The sequence below is a fragment of the Oenanthe melanoleuca genome, chromosome 2 (assembly GCF_029582105.1).
Source record: "Oenanthe melanoleuca isolate GR-GAL-2019-014 chromosome 2, OMel1.0, whole genome shotgun sequence".
Classification (NCBI taxonomy): domain Eukaryota; kingdom Metazoa; phylum Chordata; class Aves; order Passeriformes; family Muscicapidae; genus Oenanthe; species Oenanthe melanoleuca.
Window position 1 is genome coordinate 129,998,699 of NC_079335.1, and position 23,282 is coordinate 130,021,980.

The 23,282-nt window shown below is 35.8% G+C and overlaps 1 protein-coding gene across 1 annotated transcript in view; it reads left to right on the top strand.

Moving 5' to 3' along the window:
* PLXDC2 (plexin domain containing 2) overlaps window positions 1-23,282 on the top strand; it is a 242,195-nt gene that overhangs the window by 160,394 nt on the left and 58,519 nt on the right. Inside the window, exons 5-7 of the mRNA XM_056483768.1 lie at window positions 10,258-10,380; window positions 13,137-13,255; window positions 21,818-21,917. Coding sequence (XP_056339743.1) covers window positions 10,258-10,380; window positions 13,137-13,255; window positions 21,818-21,917 — 342 coding nt within the window. The remainder of the gene's footprint in view (window positions 1-10,257; window positions 10,381-13,136; window positions 13,256-21,817; window positions 21,918-23,282) is intronic.

Consider the following 23,282-nt stretch of genomic DNA (forward strand, 5'->3'; position numbering starts at 1 on the left):
CAGGGATTGCACACAAATTGCTTCCTCCTGATGGCTTTTTAGGAGAAGATGAACTATGAACAGCACAGCTACATGCCACCCACAGCCTAGACATGGCAAATTCCCTCACTCTGACTATATGGAGAAGATGGTTTATCACAGGTCTGAGATCTTCAGATGGAAGGATCAGTTCCCTTGTGCTCCCAAACCTCTGAATGCACAACTCCAAAACAGGCCCACCACTGTTTTCTCTTAAAGGGGCACCCACATTTTAAAAACTTCTTGAAACAGTCCAAACAATTTTTCCTTATTTTTTTATGTCTATAAGTGAAATAATTTCACTTGTCCCTTTAGAGTGCTTATTCAGACAAAACCCACTATTTTAAAATCAAAACCATAAAGATGTTACTTTTGCTTCAGTCTTTTTGTTCAAAGTTGAAACTAGTACACTTCCCATGACAGAAACCTATAATCATTTAGTTCAAATTAGTATTGAATGGGTTTTTTGTCATTTATTCTTTTTGGTCAGATAATAAAACCTTGGACTTGGAACTGTGATACAGCACAGGTCGTGTTCTAATAGGAAGATAAGGGAGAGCTTTTTCTTTAATTAAAAGAATTAATTTGAAATGGAAGTGTATTTAGCCAGTTTGACAGTGCAGATTTTGATGACATCATTATGGGACTTTTGTTAAGTTACCTGCTTAGAGAGAAAGCTTCATCTTTTTGGATCTGGGTGAATATCTCCTTTGTATTAACTGCACAGAGAAAGACATTTTGGTCTTCCCATTCCTATCATGTATTACAAAATTTTGTACGACCATAAAGGTAAAACACATGAAGATCTTTCGCACTGAAATTCTATAAATACTGAAAGATCATAAAGGAACACTTTATACAGGCAATATTTCTCTTTATGGAAAGGAAATTGGTCCATTTCCCTACCTGTTTGCAGAATTTTTTTTGTGTGCTTTAAATTACAGATCAATACAGTGCTTTCATGTAAGGTAATTTGCTTTAATGTAAACTAATGTAGCAAAAGGAGGAAACACAAGGGAATTACTGATGATACCAAAGCTAATGTGATTTAATTCTCAATTCTAAACACTGAGGCTAATATATTCTAGTTTTTCCCCACTTAGATTTTTGCCTTTTCTCTGCCTAGTTCTGCTCATGTTGCTCTAGGACAGATGTTTTCATAGATCAGCTCCACAACTGAAGAGTGTAGCCCAAAATGATTGGGAGGTAACAAGTGGACAAAGGAGGCAAAAAATGGATAAGACCAAAATTGTCTCAGCTTCAGGATACAGTGTGTCTGCTACAAATCTGGTTGAATATTGCAGTCATTGCTGCTGTCTGCTCCTCACCACACCAGCCTGCCACCTTCACTGCCTGCACAGCATCTGTCCCCTGCACTGAGATGGGGCAGCAAACTGATCTTAGTCACAAAGATTTGGTTTGGGGTCTATTTACTTTTGACCCAGGGTAAAGATTCCTCATTCTAAGTGTTGTTTGCCATGTGTTTCACTAAGATGATAGATAAATAGGTGGTGAAATTTGATGGGTGGTGTATCTAGTCCTGGGCATCAGGCTGAAGTGACAGAACGGGACAGAGCTAGCTGCTTTTCCCTTACAGAGGCTGCATTAGAGTCCTCCCAGGAGGGATGCAGAGCTGAACAAGAGAGCAGGATAATATGCTTATATTGACATAACCTTTAATTGAGCAACACATCTGAACAAGAACCTCTTTCAAAAAACAAAAACATAGCTTGCCTTCCCTGAAGCCCAAGTTGCACGTGGGCATTTACCAGCTTCTATCTCACTGTTCTGAGCTGTACATTCACTACTGAATAGTTCTGCTTGAGGCAAACCCACACTGCCTCACCTCTCTGAACTCTGTGTCCAACACAAAAAAATGTGGGGGAGAACAAGGCATTGGACAGCACACAGTGGCAGGATGTTGACAGTGGAGGAACACAGAGCTAAATTCCCTACTGAAAAATTCCTGATAGTATAAAAACCATTATATGCTATTTTAAAAATATGGCTTAAATGCTATTGTAAAAAAAAATTGTTTAAAAAACATTCATTATATGCTATTTCAGTGTTATTTTTTATGTATATATGTGAAATGCAATTTGGTGGTGTCTGAAAATTCTCTTAATGTTGCATGTTAGCCCCTGCAGTCTTCCCTGTCATGCTGTGTGCAGTTGTTTTACATTCATGTCAATACTATATACATAGGATTAGCTTAAGTAGTTTATGAAGGATTAATAGAAGCAAAGCAATATTATACAATGGGTGTGGAATTAATCTCTACATAAAACCCCCAAAGTTATATTTCAAAGAACATCGGTTCCTTGCAGTAAAAACCAAAACATTCACCAGACTGTCTTTCTGTTATGCATAAATTTTAAGCAGGTTTTTAAAAATCTGAAACATTTTTGTCTTCTGCAACCTTGTTGCTTCAAACTTCTATAGAATGAATGACAACCCAGTTTGATGGCATTCAGCATTTTTCTAAACTCTATTATCCTTACTGAATTTTGAAATATTGGAGAATAATGATTTGTCATAACCTGAAAGTCTTTTATTTTATTTTTTTTTAATTCCTGTGTATCATGTGACTTAAGTTTCCTGTGATTTATCAGGTCAGAAATAATTCTGAAAGTTAGCTGGAACAAGAGGAGAATAAGCAGAACAAGCAGAAAAGCTTATGACAGTTTTTTTTAGACTCTGTGGCAAATATAGGAGGAGAAAGACAGCAGCAAAAGTTAAAAATAAATCTGTATTGATACTACAACAGTTTGATTCAAACATGAACCCCATTATGTTAAACATTTACAAACATTAAAAGACCATCCAAAAATCATCCAATACCATCCAAATTTTTTTATTGTTGACAAGAGCTGTTCAGTCATGAAGATGTTTTACCCAACCAGTAAACAGCAGAAATAGACTGCAAAGTACCAGAAATAGACAACAAAATTAGGTTTTCCTCTAACAGCTCTATTCAAGCCTCTTCCAAGGATTCAGCAGCACCAAAGTTACTACAATGACACAGCTGCTGAGATATTCATCCCCAGTGAGATAATCCTCCCATCAGCCTCTTTTCTCTGGTTCCAGTCTGTCTAGAAACTGTGTTGGTCTTTGGCTGGAGCTGAGAGTCACTTGGGAGCTATCACATGGTGGTGTCTCATCCAGTAGACAAAGTGTTTCATGCCTCTTTCCAAGAATTTTCTCTAAGGAAGTATGATCAGAGGGGAACAGATACAAGTCATTAGAATCTAAATAACATTATGGTTTCTTTCTCCTGAAGTTGAGAGCATTGTAATTTAGAGTCATTAAAAGCATGTGAAAAGATACTTCAGTTACAATTATATTTCCAAGTTCTTTGCATTTCATCATTGTCCTTACCTAAAAGTCCTCTTGTTCCCATGTTCTACCTGGTGGTATCTGACAGGCATGTCTTGTGGCATATCAGAAGTAAAACATCTTCTGGAAGAGTTTCATTATACACTATCCCCTAAGTTCCTTCACTGAGCTGAATAGGATATGAATCAGAATGGATTGTATTCCACTGGATCACATATTTTTCACAAAAAGAGTGAATAGCAGGGAAACTACAGCAGGCTGGAAAACTTGCTGACATTTACTCAATGTCATACATTGCACGTTCCCAACTTTTCCAGATAATGCTTGCTTTAAGCACTAACAAAGCAGCAGGAAAAATAATGGTGAAAAACTAATTTTCTGGCCTTTAAATATCTACATAAGATAACACAGTAGTACAGAGAAGAGTATGAGAATTGTGGGTAACCTTTATTTTTACCCTCATGCACAGATTCACAAGAAACCCTTGTAAGGTTATGCAATTAAGAAAAACAGTTATGCTCGTGCCTTCTGGGGTTTAGCTTTCAGATAGCCCACTTTTCAGGCCAGAAGAAAAAGTGGGTTAAACATTCAATCTAGTCAAGCAAAAGCAAAGTAAAAAAATAAGTATAATCTCTCTCTAATTCATTTTTCCCAGAAGGCTAGAAAAAAATCATAAAATAGTATGAGAGATTGGTTCATTTTACACTGATCTTGAAAGCTCATTAAGGTATTTAACTTTCATGGATTGTCTGAGGGATCTGGAGTTGCTGTTATCCTTTTGTTTAATTACACTGTAATCTTCATGCAATTATAGTGATGATAACAGTCTTCTACAGACATAACAATAAATTAGCCATCTGGGGATAAATGACATTACTTAAAGCTTACTTCACTGAAATATCAAAGAAAAATTATTATGGATATATGGGACAAGGCGTGAAAGTAAATTGCATTATCTGTTTCTAGAATTCAGCATTCCAATGTATTTTAGGGGCTTAATAGCATAACATATTCATGAATTTGCTTTATAAAGAAATAGTTGGTGGAGAAATATCAGAAAAGCACAGGGAAAGCACATTTCAGCACAGTTGAAGAAGATAGTGCAAAGTTTTGTGAGCTATTGCCTATGCAATACTTTTCAGCTTCACCAAATAAATACATGAGCAACAATAATCCTGGTGTTTTATTTCCCCATATCTTGCCATCTCTCCATTGGATGTAAATGTCTCTTGTGTAGTTTATTTCCAGAAACCAGAATAGATTCATCAGGTTTTTACTGTTACTGCTGAAGAGAAGAAAAGGAAAATGTGGTATGTCAGAAACAATGAGATGTAAAGTAAGAAACATCCTGAAAATAAAATGCAAGTCAAAATTCTCAGCAGCATTAATCAAAACAATTGCAAAAAAAATCCTACATCCCCCTGGACTTTCTATGAAAGAGAAAACTTGTAACTCTGGATCAATCCATTATGAATTTTTGTGCTCTTTATGATAGCAGTGCTATGGGTATTTCAGATCAGCTTATTTCACTGCAGTTATTTAGCACCAACAGACACAATGGTTCTTTTTCTCTCTCATTTTCTTTTTTCCAGAGCATTATTTCCTTTTAGAAGACAAAATATAATATATAGTGTGAATAACCTGACCTGGGCAACTGCTAACAATTACTGAGGGTGAGACCTCATTACAGTACATTAAGTGCTGATTCAACTGCAACTTTCAACCTTTCTTCTAGCAGAAAATCACTAAAAAAAAAAAAATTAAAAACTCATAACAAGAAACAAGAAAATCCAGTAATTCAGGTAAATAATGTTTTTTTGCATATTAGGTAAAATAGTTGATAAAAATATGATGTACATAATAAATATATAAAATAAAATATGATGTACATAAAACAGTCCAAATTCTAAGTTAAGTTTTAGGTTGCAGTAGGAGTTGTGGTAATGTTTAGGTTATGCCTCTGTGGAAGGAGATGGGGGCTGGTCCTTACCAGGCAGAGACAGAACCTGTGCAATTACAGTGATGCAGGGGACAGCTGAGCCCATGAACCACCCTGGTGGCACTTCTGGGGGAGCTTATTTAAGAAAGGGTAAAAATGTGGCACTTCAGTGTCAGGAGTGAGGCAAAAATCATGGATAAAATCACTGTGAACACCAAGGAGAGAAAAGAGGAGGAGGAGGTTGTCCAGGTGTGGCATTTTAGGCTATAGGTGAGTGATGAAAAGGATAATGCAACATAGTTCCTTGTGCAATGGAGAAGCAAAAGAGAAGAGAGCTTTATTTAAAGAAACACTACACTTTTTAGGGTAGTACGTGAAAAACAAAGTAGAAAAGACTCATTGGCCCAAGAAGGCAACACCTCTTTGAAAACATGCTTTCTGCAAAATATGACCAGACTCTCACACGACTCCCACGCACCCTGCAGGTGCATAATCATTGTTGTAATTTCTTATCCTTGTCAGGGCTGAGAAAGGCAAGGTTTCAAGGCTGCTTTTTCCCTGTTTCCCAGTTGTATCCAATGACATCCAGGCAGCAAAGCCTGTAAAGGAGAGCAGGCTGGAGCAGGTATTTCCTCACAGACCATGGAAGAGCTGCAGTGAGCCCAGATGTCCACGCTGCAGCCTGTGGAGGACCCCACACTGGAGGGGTGGAAATGTTCTGGAGGAACCATGGGCTGTGGAGTTCTCACAATGGAGCAGGTTTATCCTGAAAGACTGCAGATCATGGGAAAGATCTGTGGTGGGTTAATAAAAAAATGAGAGGAAGAAGGACTGACACAGATGAAGTGTCATGAACTAACCATAAGTCACATTCCCCATCCCCTGCACTGCTTAGTGGGGAGGAGGAGGTAGAAGAGTTGGGAATGAAGGAGTGACACTAATTAAGCCTGGGAAAAAGGGAGGGGTGGAGGGAAGGTGTTGTAATCTGTCTTTCTCACTATGCAAACCTATTTTATCTGGCAGTGAACTAAATTAACTTTTCCCAAGTCAGTTCTTTCTTGCCCACGACAGCAATTGGCAAGTGTTCTCCCTGTTTATGTCTGGACACACACATTTTTTCATTTTATTTAGTCCCTGTATCGTGTTGAGGAAGGGCTGTGAGAGAGCAGCTGGGTGGACATGGGGGAAATGGCAAAAGTCAACCCACCACAGAGAGAGAAAAGGATTTATCTTACAAGCTAGTCACCAGGCAGCTTAGAAGATGGTTATCAACCTAGATCATTCTTTTTTTATTGTTGTTGTCTGCATATCCCATATCCTACCATCTCTTTAGACACACTTCAGAGGACTCATTGCCTGTGCTGCCTTGAAACTATATGTTGTCATTCTGTTGGCAAATATTGTCAAAAAACTTTCTAAGTGATACTGAGTTTGTGCACAGCTAAGAATATTAAAAAGGAAATCACAGAAATCTGATGTGCAGAGTATTTTAACCTTGTACATGAAATTTTCTTTGTAAACTTGATATGTTAGCACACAGCAGATAAGCATATTTTGGAATGGGTAAATTCAGGCATAAAATGTATTTTTAAATCAAGTCAGGGTCCTACATCAAGTGGCACTGTGCTTTCATGCTTAAATGGCTTTACATATATATATATATATTTTTTTTTTTTCCCCTGCTGGTGTGAGTGTAAATTTGTAGATTGTGAGAACTAGAGGTATACTCTTCTTGATTTACAAGTGGTTTTAGTATTAGTTCAGCCTTAGTTTTAGCTAAATTTATATGTACATATTAAACTTTAAAAACGCTGAGGACTTTTCCCTATTTGTCTTCATTCCAGTATTTAGGAGCATATTATGCTTCTAGGTATAGTGCTTGTGGAGAGTTTTGGAAAAGAGCTCTACCAATGCCTCCCACAAAGGAGAGATTAAGTGGTTCAGGAAATTGCAGGTCTGAAAAATTCTTCCTTGACTAAATGAATCAACCATGAGCATTTAGCATTGTCAGAAAATTAGGTCACAGATAACATAAGCCAATTTTCTGTGGAATTCCATTCCAGAAGAAATTAATTTTACATTTGCTGCTCTTTTTAAGTCACAGTTGCAATGATAAAATGTCCGTGGTCGATGGTGGCTTCATCTTTTGAATCTCTGGGATGATTTGAAATGACTTTGTGTTCCTTTTCAAGTTGTTCCAAAGCATGACTGGAGTTCTCATTAGAATGATCTTCATGCAAGGCCTGCCTCCTTCCAGCTATCAGCCACCTCCTGCTTTCCATTTTTGTCTAAAGTGGGGCTGCATCCGGCAAACCCTTCCAGATACATTCTGTGGTTGCTAATTACTTGGGCTGATTTACTTAGTTAAATGTTCCAGCACAATTAAGTCCTTTCTTTTCCTATTGTATCTGCCTCATTATTACTTATAAGGGTGACATACTGTAAATGGGATGAAAGAATGAAAAGGAAGCTCTGTAAGTGTAGGATGCTTGTGCAAGGGATGGATAACTTCTCACCTGTTAAGGCTAATTATAGTGTATGAATATGATTTCAAAGGTTTTGTTTGTATTGTCTTCAAAATATTTTTGAGAAATGGTTTCAAGGTTATAGTCCTACCCACAAGTGTGTTAAAATACGTGTGCACATGTCTACAGGGATAATAAGCAGACCATAATATGAAATATGCTTCTGTATAATAATACATATTAAAAATGTCTAAAGAAGCATAAGGGATTATTTATCAAGGGAATAACATTTTAGAATGAAACAATAATAAGCAGGAAATAGTGAAAATGCCTTTTAGGGACTATACTTTGACAAGGTAGTTGGCCATCCTAAAATAAGTAATAGAGTAAAATCTGCCAGATTTGTATATTTGGAAAGCTTGCATAATTATAAATGACTTGTAAATATGTGTGGGCAGATTCTATTTCTAAACTGTTGTTTCTCTCTCCCTAACAACTAACAGAAGAGAAAAGTGGTACTTAGATATTCAGCTGGAGGAATCTGCCCCCACAATCTCCCCCTCTGCCCCCTAGAAAAAAAATAAATTTAACATGGTATCTCTTGTGAGTACCTAGATATGTTTTAAATGAAGAAAAAACATCTCAGTTCTTAGATCTCCCCTTTGTCAGATGCCAAATCTTTGCAACTGAATCTTTTGTTGTATTTTTCTTACACTTGACTTTTTCTTAGGTCCCCTATCACCACCACAAGAGTTGACTTGACAGAAAAAGATGTTATCTATAAGCAGCCATGCAGGAAAATTACTCCTAAGAACCCCTTTGTTTGTTTGTCTGTTTGCTTATAGAATCTTATGACTTCTAGAACTAGTTCCACGAGCAGTTGTCAAGCATTTAACTGTGTATTTCAAGAGAGTACAGGAGTAGAAAGATGCCTAAAGCACTACAGAAACTTACATTTTCATGCTCTCAGAGATTTCCTATATCATATCAACAAGTCTGTTAATGAACCTCTCATCTCACAATGTTTAGGATGGAGATATTGTTAAGAAAGAGGTTGCACACTAATAGTTTTTAATACTATACATTAACAGCGGTTTTGATCAAGTTCATAGCTGGTTCTGGAATTTCACAGTCATGTTTTAGAGTTAGATTTATAGGCTCCTTCATCACATGTTGTATTGCCATAATATTAATTGTAAGAAGAAAGGAACTCCTGGGCTTGGCACTGAAAGGTTTTGTGGAGGAAGAGAGACTCTCGATATGATTGAAGATGGAAAAGGAAACATAAACCAACATAATTAGTGTTGAAGATAATACTATAATTTTCCAGTAAATAATTATATTTCTTTGGTATGTATTTCTAATAACATTTTTCATGTTAGAAAATTTTCAGTTCTAATATTATTCTTGTTGTTGAGATGTTTGCTGAATCCATAGAAGTAGAAAAAGCAAAAACATCATAAGAACCATCTGGTAAACACTGTAGAAGGAGAGGTAATATGCAAACATCAGTTTGCAAGATCTGCCTGTAGCTCAAATAAGCTTAAAAGCAAGGGATAACAAAAAGACTCATTCTAGAGCAATGGGAGTGTTTAAATCAAGCTTTCATCTGGGGCACTTAAAATAATTAGTTCCATTAGCCAGTTGAAGTGGAGTTGGCAAACCTAAACAACGCTGGTTTATTTGTAGACCATTGATTGTTTAAAATAGAAGAAGGTTCTTGCCATTAAAATACACAGATTTTTGCTTTGGAGAAAACTGCAGGATTACTGTATTCACCATACATGACTGGTCTTCTTTCAAAGGAAGGACTCCAATTCCAAAGCAGTAAGAGGTTTTGGATGAGCACTTCAGAGGAAAGAAGCTCACTATTGATCTGAGGAGTACTGTCAATTCAGGGATGAATGGGACAGACTAGTGAGACCTGACACAGCAGAGAATGTGGTAGAAATGTTACTTGCCTTATAAACCTGAAAAAGTCCTATCTGTTCCACTTTCATCTGACTTTTTTTTTAAAGGTTGTCACCTCTTGTCTGAAATAGTCCCTTACTGTTGTCTAGAAATACGAAAAAGGGTTAGACTAACTTTAAAAGTGGTCACAAATCACATGAGCAAAACAAACTGCAGATTTTTTGGAAAGTATGGAAGAAAGCACTGTGGAATATGCCTGGTGGTAAATGGCTTATTTTCATAGTGCCACATACTTGCATTTTGCCCTAAACTGGAGTTATTCTTCCTTGAGTTTTCACTGCTTTTATTTCTGTAAAAAACCTTCTTGAACTATTTCTTCCATTATTCATTTTGGATCTTGTTTTTCTGGCAGCCATCAGAGATGCTTTTCTGAAATTTTAGCACTTATTTAATTCACTATAAAATTTGTGGTGAGATTAATTTCTCTCAGATGACCCTTTAATGCTCTGGCAATGCCTAATTCAACCTGCCATTCTATTAAATCTTTTCAGAATTTACTTAAATGGTCTCATTTTTTTTTTATTGTAGGTTTCATATATACTGGAGAAGTTGTGCATCGAATGCTAACAGCTACTCAATATATTGCACCCTTAATGGCAAATTTTGACCCCAGTGTGTCAAGAAATTCAACAGTCAGATACTTTGATAATGGTATGTAGCAGTCCTTGATAAATAAATTTGTATTGCTTGGCTTTTCTTATTTTCCTAAATAACTATTTTTGAAAGAAACATTGAGGATTTTTTAAAGTATTTTTGTTTTTTGTTTTCAGTTAGAGGCTGAATAGAGCATGTGAATAGACACCTACAAACAGTTCTGAATTTGGAACACAGTAAAGATTCATTAATGTCTTTTCTTAATCGAGCAGATATAATCTGGATGCTGAAGTACATAAACTCAAACTAGCAATGCATTTTATCAGTTTTAAAAGGGAAAATCTCTCTTATATAACAGTGTAAATTCCTGTTACTTCAAAGTATATATAGTGAATACCATCTGCCCACTGCCTAAAATGAAAATAGCATTTCTAGAGTGCAGTAGCAAGAATACACAGAAGCAGGGCAGGGATAAGGTTAATAAACCTGTCAATGACTAAGTGTTCATGGAGTCCCAGAATTGGAATCCAATACACTCATCTGCACCACGAGTTCTCAACAGTTCCTTGTAAAAAAGATTGAAAGAGGAAAAAGCAAGCTGCAGTGCTGTACTTGAAACTCTGTGAGAAGTTTCAAAGCCCTTGAACGTGTGGATATTTTTCTCTAGAAGTCAGTTATAATCAATATTTTAGAAGCATAGCTTAAGTGGTTAAAAGGCATCTGGTGCTTTACCTCAGGCCTTTAGTGATCAACTACAGTGGCAGTTAAAACTTAGAGTTTAGTATTATGGCTTAATATCCTGAGACTCATGACTTCTAAATTGTCCTGAACACACCTGTGCAATTTTATGCATCTTTTTTTATAGTGAATTTAAGCCAAATTTAACAATAGGTTCAAAAACATTTTTTGTTTCCAATAGTGTTTTTTATTTGTTAGATCACTTATCAAAATGTATTCTATATATTTTAATCTAGTCATAACCTTTCCTTATAATCCAGTCATTGCAATGTTTTTGTTAAAAATCTAATAAAATACTTACATAAGAAAATCTTACTTCTTCTGTGAAGAATTTTGAAACAGAAGATAAAATTTTCACGTTGTAAATTATTTAACATTATGGCCAGAGATTTGTCATCTTTACTTAAGGAATCTGAGGATTCTGGAGATGTTGCTAATTCCCATTATAGTCCTGACTTCCAGTCCTCACACCAGGTGTACCAGGCTGTATCACATGGCTTTCCTTATGAGGTTGAGCAGTTCTTTGAGATTTTGGATTCCTCTTCATGTGTAATGCATCATCTTTTGAGCTCCATGGGCTTTAGAACAAAGAATTTTCTATCTTAACACAGTAAAAAGGAGCTGAGCAGATTGTACCTTCAGCACCTCATTCTTACTCATCTGTGCTTTGTCCCCATGAGTAAATGCTCTGCAATAAAGCAGCATCTGTAGTGGGAAAGCACAGAGTGTGGGGATCCATCAAAGTCTCACTGGTGGAGCTAACTGCAAGGAACTTAGGTACACACAAATCTACATATAAGCCTCTGGAATGAGATGACAGTTTGGGTGGCAACTGATTTCCATTTTAGCTTGTGGTTCTGAGGTGCACATCTGAAGTACTCAGTCACTGACTAGAAGAAATTCTGGCTAATTTTGCTCGAATAACTTTAGAAGCTAATTTACATTTAAAATAAAATTTTATGCAATCAAATAAATATTCAGAAAGTAGTTAATGAATGTGGTCACAAAGGAAAAAATGCACTGTGTGCATAATGAGTATCTACTATATAGAAACACCAAGGGACAATAATGTGTTGGACTTGGTGGACCCAAAATTTGTATGCTCATAGTTTCATGACAACCCCTGTCAAGAGGTTTTTATGACTGCAGCACAGATCCATAACAAAAGATTTTTCAGGGATATGTAAAAAATATATTGAGCTAAATATGTACTGACCCATCATGAACATTCTAGGAAGAAAGGAAATTAATGTCTTAATCAATGCACACAACTCTCATTACTTCCAAAAAGAGAAGTTTTTGAGGAAGGCAGGTAAAGATGAAAATGTTCTTTTCAGTAAACACAGTTTTGGTGATAAGTGTCTCAACATCTATAAAACATGCTCACAGGGTATGCAAGTTGCTTGAGAAATATTTTTAGTGTGATAAGTGCATCTTCAGCCAGTGAACTCCTGTGAATATTTAAAAGGCTCTTGCAACTAAGTCTCTGCATACCAGACTCAGTATTTACCTCGTCTATGTATTCTTAGTGAGCTTGATTTAAACTACATTTATTTATTGCCAACACCTAATATTTTTCAATTTGCAGAACCTCAGCAAGGGCTTGCACCAAGAAAAAAACCCCAAAACTATTTAATTAATGCATAGTTAATGAAACATCTGAATTCTTGAAATATTATACTAAGCAGGGAACACTATTAGCACTTCACATTTCGGAGTCATCAGGATTTATGTATAGAGTGAAAAGTGGTAATGGCAGCACACCTGAACTGCTGGATCCTGCCTTTAGTGGTTGCTGATTTCTTGTGCTATTTCAAGCAAGTTACTTGCCCATTCTTGCTTTAGCAGTAGTTGAGGTGCTTGTGTGGCACTGGGATGTCTACACTTAATAGGATTTCAGTCCCAGCTTGTGTTTGTGATATCTTTGGCATTTCAAGGTGTGGGTCTAAAAGTTGCTAAAAAGACACAAGTCACTATTCTTGTTTCAAGTGAAGTACTTTTCCTACAGTCAGTTAATATATTTCTCATATTTTTTTCTTCCTTTTGCCTCTCTACCCCCACTCTGGGGTTCACAGGCACGGCACTAGTTGTCCAGTGGGACCATGTACATCTGCAGGATAATTACAACCTGGGGAGTTTCACTTTTCAGGCCACACTTCTCAGTGATGGGCGTATCATTTTTGGCTACAAAGAAGTAAGTTGGGTCTGAGAATTGTCATTTAACTGGAAAAAATACTTTTTACATGTCAGGAATTTCCCTACATTTTTTGGGGGGGAGGGAAGATATTTGAAAGATCAGTTATATAAGATCATTTCTTTATACTGCTTATAAGATCACTATTTTGATGAAAATTATATATTATTATTAAAGTGATGTTCATATAATTGACTTTAAAAACATCAACATGAAATAAATGTACTAATTCTGGATTTCAACTGGGCTTTTTTTGGATGCTTGTGAGTGTTAGATGTTAAGTAAATTCCTGGGGTTTTTGGTAAATTTCCCTTGGGTTTTGAAAGATAGGAGCTAATTTTTTCAATTAGTTTACCCAATTTTGACCTGTTTCAAAATACTCTAGAATCAGTGGTTATTGTTGAAAGGTCACCTATTTCCTGCAGCTGTAGTTTTTTGGCAACACACATATTTCTAAGTTCATATATTTGAAACAAGAAATAACTGGTTTGTATTGCTAGCTCTGAGGTTTTCCATCTGTTTGGTGATAAAATTGCTTAGATTGAAGCCATTTGGTTTGCCTTCATAGCACCAATATGTTGTCTTAAATGGGCTGTTGTGCACTCCCCAAATGTTTCAGAATTCCTGTTGTTGCTTTGAGTGATTTTTTTCTAGAGCAGCTAGAGCTCTGTCTAGTTGAATTTCAGTGCTTTTGCCAAGAGAGGTTGAAGCAGGTGGTACTTGAGGGCCCCTTTCAGTCTGGTATTCTATGATTCTCTGATTCATGCAAATAACCAGAAAGTAGACAAGCTTAAATCTCCAGGAACAAAATAATTTCTTCTTTTTTGATTCTTTTTTGGTTTTGCTTGGTTTTGGGTTTTTGTTCTGTTTTGTTATTTTAATCTGTTTGGCATGCAAACCATGACTTTCTCTTTCAAAATGCAATTCTCAGATATCCTCTTTATGGTAAGAAACTAATCAGTGATACAACCAACTGTCCAGACTTGGAAAAATCTCTTTTTCTCTTCTCTCTCTGCTATAAAACACTTGTGAGCCTTCAGGCTCATTTTTTGTGCCTGTGTTGTAGCTGTGCACCTTTAATGAAGCAGAAATAATACCACCCCTCTGCTGTTCACTAGGAAACTAGAGAGGATCTGGCTTTTTCCACTAGCAGCAGTCATACCTTCACTTAAAACAGATGTCTTTGCAGCTTGGAAAAGGATTCTGCAAGATGTTCTTACTGGATCAGTATTGTAGAAACCAGAAATTTCTGTTATGCCCATGTACATGGTTTTCCTTTTCTTATAAAAGACACACTGATGCAAGGTCTCCTTGGTTTGTTTTGGTTTTTTTTTCTTAATGTTAGGTGCAGGTTACAGTCTTCATCTATGAAAATACAGTTTATTTGCATTTTGAATCTGACTTCATGTAAGCTTTACTCTGCTTGGGACAATGGAGCTCCATTGTACTTGATCAAAGGAGTGTGCACTAAAAGCTTTGGTTATCTCCTGTTGAAAACTTTTTAAAGCAAAGCAAAAACTTCTAAAGGCTGCTGAAAATTTCCTGCCTGCAAGATCTAGAGAGGTAGGGACAGATACTAGTTTTAAGATAAATTTGTTAAGAACTATATATGCATTCTGACATTAAAATGGTGACATTTTCAGGAGATTTCTGTTCCTGGTTATGAGATGCACTGAACTCTCTGTTACTATCCAGCCCTATGCAAAATGGATCTAATGTGGGTGATAGAAGTTGCTGCTCTAAATTGAAATTATCTCACAGACATTTTGCACCAAAGAAAATGATGATGCAGTGTGTCAGGTAGTAGAAAACATTTGTTTAGGAAAACAGGAATAAATGGGCCACTCCTTTACCACAAGTGGCTCCTAGAACTGCAGGGAAGTATGACATCTAATCTGTGGATAAACAATTTCTGAGCTGCAGTGCACAGGCTGCTTGTTCTCATTACACTACTGGAAGCTTCCTCCAAAACCACATTGCTTTTGTGAGTAGGAGTTATTAATGTTCTTTTCATTAATCTTGAGACAGAAAACTGGAATTTGCAAATGGAATAATGTGCTTTTTGCTACTGCTGAATCTTTGAACTCATCCCCTCTCATAAGTTATTCCTGTCCTGAATGGAATTACCAAACATTACTTTAAAGCTATTACACATAACTAAGGAAAGAGGGTTTTTAAGTGGTAATAGCAATGTATTAATTATCTGTAATCTATTGACAAAGGATTTTTCTAAATATTTTAGAAAGTTACAGCTAGTATATTCCATCAGAATTACTTGGGGAATGGATTTTGAGGCTGAGTTTTCTAGACAACTACACTCTTTATTTGCAGCCTTTCCTCCATTACCACTACCCCAGCTTTTCACTTAAATGAGGAAAATTAAATAAAATTCCCAATCACTGATCAGACACAAGGTGTCTGAAAAGAACAACCATATTACTTATCATTTTAAACTTGGTGTTTATAAGTGCTTGTAAGCCTGGCTAGGAATTTATTTACTTTCCAGTGCTGAACCCATTTCTTTCTGAGGAAGTCCTGTCTGGAGCCATCTCTCTTGCTGCTGAGTCTTGTTGCCAGGTGCCCCATTCACTCCAGTCAGATTTCTTGTGTAAGTGCTCACTAGCATGACTAAAAGTTGCACAAGATTTCTACTGTCTTTTTGATGTCATTTTATTCTAACTTCACAGTTCATCAGAAATGACAGTGATGTATGGCAAATCTGAGAGGTGTTCATGGCATTGTCATTGAAAGTCTCCAGGCTGAAGCACCATGTAAGAAATACAGCAAGCAGGTTGCCAGTAGCTCCATCAAGCATCCCACAGGGGCTCTGTATGTAGGTGTTTATCTAGAAGAGTCTGCCTTTAAAATAACTGTGATTATACATTTAAAGCAGATAAAACTAAGGTCTTTTATGTCTAATGCACTTTAGTAAATTTTACCTTTTATTTCTTATTTATTCAAACAGTTTAAGAGTCCCTTTTTCACATTCTTCTTGCTCCCAAATTAAGTTTGCTACCTCATAAACCTGGTATTGACCACCAAGACAGGATCCTGCTGAAAGTTTGCTGAATATCAAGGGAGTTGCTCTGCCCAATCTTCTGCATTCTGTTGTTTTCCCCAGTAGAAAGCAACCTGAAATTTACAATTTTCATCCAAAAATTTAAATTAAAAAAAAAAAAATAGAAAAGGAGCAGAACCATCAGAAAAGACAAATATGGAGACATCAGAATATCTTTCAGAAGAGTTAATTGTTAGGAGAAAGAGCTGTATGGTCAAGTTTTCAAAATATGAAAACAATTCTAAATATAACAAGGACCTATAGCAAGTAAAATATTTATTTCTTTAGCAACTTAATTTGTTTACAGTGCATGCATCTTCCATTTTAAATATCACTTTGCTTGCACCAACTCAATATTCTGGCAAATGGTTGATATGTCAGGAAAAATCATCTGGCATGAAAATTTTACTGATGTACCCCTACTACATATGAAATACATTAGAGTGCAAACTAGCCAGCAGAACACAGGAATAAAGAAGAATTTTGGCAAAGACATACTTTTTATGTATTAGTAGTAAATGCCCATTTCTTATGGTCTAAATTTCCCTGAAGTTCAATTCTCCAGTTTCTTTCTTATTAAACAAAATAAGTATTCTATATAGCCTTTTCCCATTAATGCTTAGAGCTAAAGTTCCTTAGTTTAATATTTGGATTATTATTTTGTCCATGATTAATACAGAACAAATTAGGCAAAGGTTCCATAGGCCTTGTTAATTGTTTAGGATATTTTACTTAATATCATTGGAGAAGGCTATCTTTGTTCATTGAAAGAGTTATGACTTTGTATTTATGTAGTCATCTAGAAACCATTGTTAAAGTTAAAATATTTGCTCAAAATTGCCTAATATGTGAGTTTGGAAAATAATTCTAAAAGAGGCTTTTAGTAGAATAAATTTCTATTCTAAAGAGGAGATAGAATTGAATGAAAATTATTAAGTGCTAGCACTTAAATAAAATTGATGCCCCTGCTAGGCATGGAGGAAAATACTCTGTTTTCAGTAACAAGAATTCAAACCTTGCTATTGTTTCTTGAAAACTAAAAAAATAATTTAAAAAAAATTAAAAACCAACAAAAAAAACCCCAAACAAACAATAACTAAAAAAAAAAAAAAAAAAAACCAAGACCACAAAAAACCAAAAATCAAAACAAAACAAAACAAAACAAAAAAAAAAAAAAAAAAAAAAAAAGAAATTTTAAAAATCCCATAATGTGAATGGATATCCTGTCTGCATTGTACATACTTGGCATTTCTTTACTTCTTTTATTGTTGGCAAAAATATGGACGTGGAAATGATCCTTGATTTTTGAGGTGGTCAGTTTACACAAATTTAAATTCCTGATTTTCATGCAGTTTAGCCTGTGGACTAATTAATTACTACTTAGGAAACTGGCAACAAAAACCCTATATGAACACTATTATTGTGTTCCTAATTATTATTTAGCAACATACTCTGGCTCTTAGTTTTGAAGTGGGGCAGTAATTGCATCCTGCTTTCCACCTCCTTCAGAATAAGGTTAGAGGCCATGATTTTATCCTTTTTTTGAAGAATAAGATTCTGATATGACCTCACAGTTTAGAAAAATAAAATTTGAGAAGTCTAGATTACAGATCCCAATGATACATAGAATTCAGCATAAATTCTGTGTATCTCCTTACTGTTGAATACATTATGCAAAATGTAGACAATAATGGCCTCAGTGCTAGTGTGGGAGGTTTATTCATAAACTGGTGACTTGAACAACACAAAAGATCACATTGTCTGTGGTAGAGCTAACAGATGGTTTAGAATTATTCTAGCTAAAAGCTGTTCTATGAAGGTAATGCTGTAAAATCCTTGCCAGCCATTAGCAATCACTTGCATGTCCTTAGCTCTCTGCTCAACTATTTAACATGTCAGCCTGTTATGACATATCTTGCCATTCAGGTGAGAAATCCAGAACAGCAGCTCTCTGCTTGCTATCTATGTTTTGCTGTAATTTTCCATAAGTTATTTTAATATTTATTACAAGCTCTCTGTCAAAAGGGAATGTTTCCTAATCAGACAGCATATGGTAAAAGCTCATTTTATCCTGACACCTACTGCAAAAGATTTCACCTGAGATATGGCGCTCAGTACACACATTACCAGGTTTTTTTCCACACCTTGAAAATTAATATATGTTTTTGTAAATCCAGGTATAATGACACTGTAGTTTTTCAGGAGAACAAAGAGTATTCTTTATAAGAGGGCTGTGGATTGCCTTCTACTTTTACTGCATTTCTGACTCTATGATTGTTTCACACAGGCTGTCCTTCAGTTTCAAGAGCTGACTATAATTATTTAATTTTTTTTTATCTTACAGAAGCTTTTGCTTTTAAGCCCTATTTCTAAAACATGAATCCAGACTTTTGGCTGCTGCTTCTATTAGACTGGACCCTACTACTTTATTTGTTTTAGAAAAGATTCTGAAAGTTCCTTGCTCTCAGTAGAATTCCCAGCAGCAGAATATTGATAACTACAGAGATTTTGGCAAAATACATTGTTATTTCTGCTTCAAATTTTTCTAATTTCTCCTGAAGTTTTTCTATATATTTTCTGTTCAACTTGCTACTGCATCCTATTTTAGTACCACATATAACTGAGTCATTCATAATTTCATGAACTTTCAAGGTTTGAACCAGGTTGTAATGAAATCTAATTTATTTTAAAAAAACATGCAAACAATGAAAATAAACCACACCCCTCACTTGTGACATTAGTACTGCAAGAATTCATCACTCCTTCCCAGAAACAAAAGGAAATCAAACCAAACAAAAAAAATGAAATATTTTCTATTTTCATAATTTTTGAGGGAAAGATTCAAATTCTTCAGTAATTCAAACATTCACAATAAACATGTGAAAAGGCATGAGATTAAAAAGAAAGAAAGGAAAGGAGTCTTATTTGAGAAGATCAGAGTGCATCTTCTCCTGATTTACATTCACACAATACAACTGAGTATAATCCTTTTCATGCATCAGACACAATTTAGGCATTAAGGCATCAATTTTGCCAGCATATTTTGTCTCACACCTAAGGCCAATTCCAAATACACTTTGTGTCCTTTCTTCATCTGCTGTTTCCTCTCTAACTGGAGAGAAAGTTATTCTTTCTTCCTCATCAGTGCTTTCTCTAACTTAACTGTAAATAGATTGTCTAGAGTATCCTCCTCAAAATCCTTTAAGACAGTTTCTTTGATAGTTAATGTAAGCTTTTCTTCCCAATATTCTGAGACTATGAATAATTCCCTTGTTTTGTTTAAGCTTTCATGCTGCAGAAAACTTATAGACTTATTTCTGCACTTAATGAGTCTTTTATTTTGAAGAATTTGAAAATATGGCTTTTGGCCTTCTTCTATCATATTATCCAATAACTGCATCAGAGCTCAGCTGATACAAGCCAAATTTAAGCTGATATATTTCTAGCAGTACTTCCAAGCCAATTCTCTTTTTCCTGTCATTTTGACAACATGCTACAAGCCTTTTTTATACCAGATCTTGTATGTAAGAACCCAAAAAAAAAAACCCCAGTCACTAAGTTAAGTAAAAGGAATGTAAATTTATGACAGTGTTTAATTCACCAGAACTTACTTAGCAGTGTAATTGGGGGAAAGGAAAACTAAAAGGTATTTTGGGAAGAAGGAGGACTACTGATGCTTAACTCAATGCCAGAAATCATGCTGTTAATTGTCATGTAGACAGAACTGAATCCTCAGTCACTGGATGAATAGCCAGGTTTTTACTTCAGCACTTGTCTGCTGTGTGAAAAATACTGGCCACTATAGAATTTTTGTAGTTTTACACAAGTAAAGCCAGAGCAAGCTATTGGGTTAGATAAACTAATACCTTGTATCTCAGTTTCTTACACTTGATCCAGTTCCATCTGTCATCAGCCTAGAAATTTCTGGTTAACTGAAGGGCAGCTTTGAAAAATAAGATATCCAAATATAAGATATCTGAAAGCAGCAACTGGCAGAAAGTCATAATTGCCCATAGAAAGCTGTGGCTTATTCTACTCCTAAGGTGCCTGACTGAAATTTCCAACTTCTGGTTATATCTTTCTGTGCTAAAAAAAAACTCTTTAGCTCTTTAGCCCCTAAGTAATTTCTGCCTGTCATAGTACTTGTTTGTGGTGATCTAACCAGCTTTTCAGTATTTCACCCAAAAGTCAAGTGGATAGAACATTTTAACACTTCTGTTAATGGCATTTGAGAACCAGAGAAGTTTACAGAATGTTTTTATGACACTTTTAATCTTCCTTCTTTTAATTTTTTGAGAAATATGTCCTCTCAAATTCTGTGTAATATATCATCAATGATCTAATTTTCAGGAGCAAGTAAAATGGTCACCCCACATCGAGGCTATATTTCACTGTTTGTGTAACCAAATATCATATCAATTAAGTTTTCTTGCTGAGATGTTCCCTCTGAGTTCTGGAGTTGTTCATCCACTGCAATACTGAGATTCCTTCCAGAACTGCTGCTTTCTACACCATGGTCCCCAAACTCTATCTTGAACTCTTTTTTGTTGTATTATATCTTGGCATTTTTTGCAATGTCTAGCCTTGCTAATTGATCCAGGCATTTCATTATTTTTACTCTGCTAGTGCCATCTGGAGAACTGCTAGAACACACTGTCAGTCTGAGCTGCTCCTTTAGTGATGGCTGCTTTTTGTGATCAGTCAATCCAGTTAACTATATTAATATTGCAGAAATGCTACATGCCACTAAATGAAACATCTTTAAAAACTTCAGTTCTGTTATATCTATCAGCCAAAGCTGCAATCATGTCCCAAGGATGGAATCAAACCTGACATTTGTTTTCATGCAGCCATTTTACCCAGTGTCACTAGATCTGTAAGGTAAAGCTGGAATGGTCTATGACCATCTACATATTTTTATTTCTTCCTCTAGATTTTGGCAATTGAGCATCTGGAATTTCCCATGTTTACCACAACACTGTTTTCCTTTCCTTCTATGTGAGAACATATTAAATATTATTATCATTCTGTCAGAGCTCCTTACAGATAACAATTCACACAGTTTTCAGGGCAAGTTAACTGAGCCATAAGTTTTAAAATGTTCATCCCAAGCTTAACTTTCACAGTTTTTGTGTTCAACAGTAGATAGGAGGCATTGCCTCCTCATGCTCGATGTTCTAGCACATCATCCCACTTTTTCTCCAGTAATTACTGGAGAATAATAAATTACTGGAAATTACTGCTCTTTTTTGCTTTTTCACTGAACCCTACCTCTAAGGGTTCATGTGAAAACAATGCAAAGAAAACTGAGATAAAACACAAATTAAAAACGGTAATTTCTAGCTTCAAAAAATGCTTAATTCTACTGTGCTAAGTTGTATAAAATATCTATTTAGGACTTTCAAGTTACACTGGTTAAGTGTTCATTTTGGCAATGCTTTTTATTTTTAGTCTTTTTTTTCTAGTTCAATATTTCAATAATATCTTCCTGTTTTGTCTTTTAGATTCCTGTTGCTGTGACACAGATAAGTTCAACCAACCACCCAGTGAAAGTGGGACTTTCAGATGCATTTGTGGTCGTGCACAGGATCCAGCAAATTCCCAGTATGTAGAATTGTAGTGGTGTTAATGGTTTGGAGCCTGAGAAATTAGTATGAGCTGATTTCATCAAGGATGATTAGCTGCACAACAAATCACTTAGCTAATTTCAGCTTGTTAATTCAAGTGTAATTTTATTTGCTTGATAATTCCCAATATGGCTTTTCCTGTCATTGTTTCTTTTGAGCTGATAAATTAAGTAAATAAAATTAAATGGCCAGTCAAATAATGTCAAATTAAACTCTCAACTGGCTCAATTTGGTTTTCCATAAGATACTTTATTTGGAACATGCTTTCATATCCATAGTAAAGATGAAGCAATCTGTTCAGAAAAACTGTCTGTATCCCAAAATATCCAGGCTGGAAGCTCTAGATACTTTATTCTGTACTTCAAATTTATGTTCACATTTTAGTGAGAGGAGAGAAGAGGAGATGTAGTTATTAAATAACATCTTGAGCTCACATAGTCAAGGTAGCAGTACTGCAGGTGTCATTCAGTTTTGTCTGGCTTTACTTATACTTTGGCTTCACTGAAAACAAATAGTAGGAAATAAAGTGTGACTTATGTTCACTCTTCAAGTGTACTTGGTTTACTTACATATTTGGAGAAAATTTACTAAGATGAAGCCCTAATGGCAGGTTGTAGATGGAAGGAGCTGAGCTTGAACCAGTCTCCTAGGTCTGAGCCCAGGTGTAAACTGTAAAGTGAGCTCCAGCCTCCTAGGTCTGAGCCCAGGTGTAATCTGTAAAGTGAGCTCCAGCCTCCTAGGTCTGAGCCCAGGTGTAATCTGTAAAGTGAGCTCCAGCCTCCTAGGTCTGAGCCCAGTTGTCTTCTCCTAAAATGAGCTCTGGCACACCTGTGATGCTCACAAGGACCAGCTTGATCCAGCCCAGCTTTAGGACAGAGAGCAGATGGAGCTGACACTGATAAAGCAAGTGCTGTTGGCCTCTCATTCACCCTATCTCCTCATCACATATAAAACAGTCTTTACCATGAGGGAGCTTCAATCCTATGTCTTATGTGTCCTGTCATGGGGAATATGGAACATTTCAGTATTATTTGTCACTTGTGAGCTCAGAGTAGTTTCACTAAAGAGACAAGAAATTTGTTTCTGCAGTATGATGGGTAGATGTGATGTGACTGTGTTTGCATGGATTGGTTTTGATTGTTGAAGAACAAAGGAAACTAGGCAAAAAAATTCAGTAATATGGGTGATATTTGCAAGGAAATCATCTGAATATTTCTGAATCTTCAGCTTGTAAGAGCTCCAAATATGGATTCAGGGGGAAATTAGGTTGATTGGCTTATGCAAATAGTTCATGAGAATAGTCACAGAGAAATTCTGTCCAAGAGATGCAATGGGATGATAT